The sequence below is a fragment of the Setaria italica genome, chromosome VIII, assembly GCF_000263155.2.
Source record: "Setaria italica strain Yugu1 chromosome VIII, Setaria_italica_v2.0, whole genome shotgun sequence".
Lineage (NCBI taxonomy): Eukaryota > Viridiplantae > Streptophyta > Magnoliopsida > Poales > Poaceae > Setaria > Setaria italica.
The window spans coordinates 8655077-8660063 of NC_028457.1; the positions used below are offsets into that span (position 1 = coordinate 8655077).

A 4987-nucleotide genomic window follows, 5' to 3' on the forward strand; every position below is an offset into this window, starting at 1 on the left:
CGGGACTAAAGGGGGCCTTTAGTCCCGGTTGCAATTACCAACCGGGACTAATGCTCCCCTCCAAATTCCCGCTCCCCCGCGCACCCCCTTTTGTCCCGGGCCACTTTTAAACCGGGATAAAAGGGGGTGGATCGAAAGTCACTTCTCTACTAGTGACCGTATGGAGGCGATTTTGAGATCATCATCATCTCGTTGGAGGCCGGCGAGATACATGTCTTCTCGCCCGTGTCCTACATCTGCTACAACTCATCCGACACCACTGATTCCAACGGAATCGACCCAGTGTCACTCAATACTGAACCGCTTTTAATCTCCCCAACTCGCAACGTCTTTACAGGCATCGGCTGCGACACGTTGGCGTTACTAGCTGGCAGGAAGGACTTGAGCTACTACACCGGCTGCTACACCTCCTGCATGAGCTTGCATGCGGCGGCTCAAGACGACGAGGAGTGCACGGGCCTTGGCTGCTGCCAGATGCCCATCCCGACCAACCTCAACACGATACAAATCAACTGGGGGAACAACGTTAAGCATAGCTATACACCCCCAAATCTAGCATGGGAATACAGCTCTTGTAACTTTGCTTTCATCGCGGAGAAAGACTGGTATGTAATACTACTAACTTAAAAAGTCCAAATTAAACTACACAGTCCAAATAAACTGTAAGTTAGCTGTTGCTTGTCAAGATGATGGCTCATCTTATGTTCTTAACTTACTGTGATGAACTTGGATATTTTATTATTTATTATAAGGTACCACTTCAGACGGAGAGACCTCACACGTGTTGCAAACGAGACATTTAGGGCGTGTTTGGTGTCCTGCACCGGCGTGAGCCAGGCTCACCGCATGCACCCTCCTTTAGTTTGGTTGCGTGGTCGACCCCGCGAGCCAGGCCCTGCGCGTGCAAAACACCCCCCGCGGCCAGGCTCCGCGGATACGAGGGGAGCGGCCGTTTCCGTCGGGCCTGGCTCCCGCGGTGCAACGGCGGGCGTGCGGGAGGCGAAAAGTTGGCCAGCGGGAGCTCACGCCATTTCGTTAGGGTTACCTCCCCCTTTCGCGCCACTCACCGCAGATATATCCCCCTCCCCACCGCCTCCGCTCCCCATTGGTCACCATTCATCTTCTTCGCTAGATCTGAGGTGCTCCCCTCTCCTCTCTTCCTCTGGTTTTCATTGATTCGGTTCATCGATTCGCGTTGTATTGATCCCCTCCCTCCTTCGTTGCTTCCTAGGTGCTCTAGATCTGAGTTCTTGTGCAGGTAATCTGGTTCGCCTCCCCCTCCCACACCCGTGTTCTTGATCTCCAAACCCTAGATGCATCTCTCACTGGTTCTTGTTCAAATGGATGTAGGGATCTCAGATCTGTGTTCCCCGCTTGGTTATAAGGTACGAATCCATGTTCTTGGTTAGGGTTATTTTTTCCTGTTTATTTCTATCATTTTCCTAAGGTATGAATCCATGTTGCTTAGGGTTATAAGGTATGAATCCATGTTGTTGGTGCCAGGTTGCAGATCTGCTGTCGGTTATTTGTTCGTCTGCATCATTGTTTGGATGCTTGTCGTCCTCGTTCGGTATAAGCAATCCTCCCCTCCCTCTCCACCATTTCTGATGAATGTGGGTGCTATCGATGCTGATTGCGTACGCTACAGATCTGATAATGCTATTTTTTCTGAGCTTATGTCCAAGTCAATGATGTTTTCTCTTTTAATATGAGCATATGTCCATGCCAATGCTGATGTTTGTTTTAATCTGAGCACTTGTTCAATGCCAATGATGTTGTCTCCTTATACCTTGAAATTTGAGCATGTGTTGAATGGCAATGATGTTTGTCACCGTTTTGCTGCTTTGTTAGTCATGCTAATTGTCTTGCTTGCTTAGATGGCTTGGAGGACCAGCAACGCTTGCTGATTGCCCAATCTGCTGCTCTTATCACGGCTTTGTATGCATTCTTGTTCAGCAGGATAAGAATGCAACATAGTTCAAGGCCACAGATCAGTTATGGCCCTTTGAGCACCATGGATGAGGAATGCCAAAAGAATCTGGACAAAATTTATAATTGTAATGATATAGAGTGTGTTGCTATGCTTCGCATGAGAAAAGCACCTTTTTTTGCACTATGCAACTTGTTTAGGGAAAGGAATTTGCTGACAGATAGCCTTCATAGTTGTGTTGAAGAGAAACTAGGAAATGTTTCTCCATATTGTTGGCCACAACCAACTCTTTAGAGTTATTCACCAATATTGAAGGAGGTCAATAGAAACAGTGCATAGATATTTCAAGGAGGTCTTGTATGCTATTGGGGAACTTAGGCAAGAAATGATTAGAGCTCCATCTAATGAGACACCAGTTAAGATAAGCAATAGCCCAAGATGGTACCCATATTTCAAGGTAATAGATTTGTCATGTAGTTTGTAGGTTATTGCTGCATACTTGGGTGCATATCATGTAACAAGCATGTATTGGGTTATGTAGGACTGTGTTGGGGCAACAGATGGGACTCATGTATATGCTAGAGTGCCAGCCAAGATGCAAGCAGCATTTAGGGGAAGGAAGCACTACCCCACACAAAATGTTCTTGTTGCTGTTGACTTTGATCTAAAATTTATTTATATCTTAGCTGGTTGGGAAGGGTCTGCTCATGATGCTACTGTTCTTGCTGATGCACTAGAGAGGGAGGATGGGTTAAGGGTTCCACTAGGTAATTAGCTGAATTTGGTACCTAAATAAAAACTATAACTTCATAACAATGGACTTAATGCATTTCTGTACTTGTTATAGGAAAATTCTACTTAGTAGATGCTGGATATGCTTGTCGTCTTGGATTCCTTCCTTCTTACCGTGGCACTAGGTACCATCTAAAAGAGTATGGTGGTAGGAACTACCCAACCAACCCAAGCGAGTTGTTTAATTTGAGGCATTCAAGTCTGAGAGTTTCTGTTGAAAGGGCTTTTGGTGCTTTGAAGAATCGTTTTCGCATCATTGATAATAAACCATTTCATCCCTACAAGACAAAAGTGAAGTTAGTACTTGCTTGCTGCATATTGCATAATTGGATACTTGGGCATGGGGTTGATGAGGTAGTTCCTGCTAAGTTCTCATGGGTGCCCAACAATAATGCAAGTCCTGGACATGGGGTCCAGCTGGATGACAATGCTGTTTGGGCTCAAAGTAGGGATGAATGGGCTAATCACATGTGGTCCAATAGGGGCAACTCTCACATCTAAGATGTATCTATTTTGTATTCTATCTATGTTGAACACTGTTGTTTATTTGTGTTCTGAGGCATTGAACAATTGCAATGATGATTTTACTTATTTCATTACACAATATAGTTAAGGCATTGGACATGTGCAATGATGTTACACCAATTTTGATACTACACTAGACCTGAGGCTTGGGACATTTGCAGTGATGATTTTATTTTCCCTGATACTTCTTTAGAACTGAGGCATGAGACATGTGCAGTGATGAATTTTTATTCCTATTTTCCTCTTGAGTGCAATGCATATTGATGACATAGGCCAGATGACACATGCAATGATGTTTCACCAACTATGTTGTTCCTGTTTCTGAGTGGGGGTGTGGCAACTGGAAATAGGAATGGCTGAGGAGATGAATGCTGAGATCCTTGCTGCTGATGAGCTTGTGTTCCCTGGTGGGGCTGTTGGGGCTGATGGGGATGATGGGCCTGCTGGGGCTGATGAGGCTTTTGGGGTTGTTCCTGGTGGTGCTCAGTAGAGACCTGCTATGAGGTGGACAGATGTGATGTCTGGATTTATTCTTCTCCGCATGTGCCAGCTGATTTCACCCGGTGTCAGGACTGATAAAGGTTTCAAAGAAGTCCACCTCAACCAGGTTGCCAAGGCTCTGCATGAGTTCAGTGGCAATGAAGTCACTGGCACACAAATGTATAACCACTTGAGGAAGTGGAGGCTGAGGTGGGTTAAAATCTCAAAGCTGAGAGAGCTGAGTGGAGCTTTGTGGGATAGGGACAATTCCATGATTGTACTTGAGGAGGAGCACTACAATGGCCACATCAAGGTATGTACTAATGTTGCTATTTTCTTTCTTCAATGTTCAACAGTTAAAGTATCTAACTTAAGTTGTTGTAATGGCAGGCACACCCCAAAGATGCTGAGTACCTGAACAAGCCAATTCATCACTACCAGGAGATGATGGTCATCTTTGGTAATGGTCAGGGAACAGGTAAGTATGCTATGGGGTCAAATGAGGCTCTTGGTAGTCCTTTTGACTTTGCTGAGAGCCCAATGAAGCATGACCTGCCTGAGGAGCTTAAGAGTGGCAAGACTGAGGTAGCTTATGTCTCCAAGTCAGAACCTCATGTTGGAAGCAAGAGGAAGAGGTCCATGCTGTCAGATGAGGATGTCCTTGTGTTCACTGGCATGACTGATGGAGTGAACAATGTTGCAGATGCTATACGTTCTACCAAGGTTGAGGATTCCCACCCTGACTTGTATGGTGCACTGATGTACATGCCAGGGTTCAGTGAGGAAGCTCTAATGGTTGCATATGGTCACCTGCTTGACAATAAGGCCCAGGGATCTGCTTTTGTGAAGATGTCTGACTCACACCATGTTCTTTGGCTGAGTACCTACTTGGCCAAAAACTACTACATGTGAGGGCCTAGGCATGGTGGTTGAGCTGGTCTGATTTGTGTAGTGATACTCTTTTGGATGATCTGGTGCAGTTGTGGCTTCTTTTGTGCATACCTGTTGGCCAATCTGGTGGTCTTTTGTGCAGCTGACATGACCCTGCATTCTTTTGGACAGCTAACTTGATCCTGTCTCCTAACTATATGGCTAATTGTAGCATATAGTTGCCTGACTTAGATTGGCCTACTATGAAGTCATGTTATTATGTTGTTGTGAGATCTTAAACTGAGCATGTGTCTATTGTGCCTATTGTGTCTGTCTGAGCACATGTCCATGCCAATGATGATATGCTTCTTCTTCTTGATTCCTTGCTGT

General features: G+C 45.4%; 2 protein-coding genes across 2 annotated transcripts; both read left to right on the plus strand.

Moving 5' to 3' along the window:
• Nucleotides 1-2525: 2525 nt before the first annotated feature.
• LOC101771592 (protein ALP1-like) lies at nt 2526-3737 on the plus strand. Its single transcript, XM_004980260.1, has 3 exons — nt 2526-2697; nt 2778-3167; nt 3598-3737. Exons 1-3 carry the CDS (start codon nt 2526-2528, stop codon nt 3735-3737), a joined length of 702 nt encoding a protein of 233 aa, XP_004980317.1.
• Nucleotides 3738-3746: 9 nt separating this feature from the next.
• LOC105915029 lies at nt 3747-4659 on the plus strand. The gene is made up of 2 exons (XM_012848437.2): nt 3747-4040; nt 4118-4659. Exons 1-2 carry the CDS (start codon nt 3747-3749, stop codon nt 4637-4639), a joined length of 816 nt encoding a protein of 271 aa, XP_012703891.1. The 3' UTR covers nt 4640-4659.
• The last annotated feature ends 328 nt before the right edge of the window (nt 4660-4987 follow it).

Excerpts from the sequence above, each read along its gene's own strand:
- LOC101771592 (XM_004980260.1), top strand. The coding sequence starts at position 2,526 with ATGCAAGCAGCATTTAGGGGAAGGAAGCACTACCCCACACAAAATGTT. Across the intron at positions 2,698-2,777 it reads TGGGTTAAGGGTTCCACTAG|GAAAATTCTACTTAGTAGAT; the intron begins GTAATTAGCTGA and ends TACTTGTTATAG. Across the intron at positions 3,168-3,597 it reads CAATGCTGTTTGGGCTCAAA|GAATGGCTGAGGAGATGAAT; the intron begins GTAGGGATGAAT and ends AACTGGAAATAG.
- LOC105915029 (XM_012848437.2), top strand. The coding sequence starts at position 3,747 with ATGAGGTGGACAGATGTGATGTCTGGATTTATTCTTCTCCGCATGTGC. Across the intron at positions 4,041-4,117 it reads ACTACAATGGCCACATCAAG|GCACACCCCAAAGATGCTGA; the intron begins GTATGTACTAAT and ends TTGTAATGGCAG.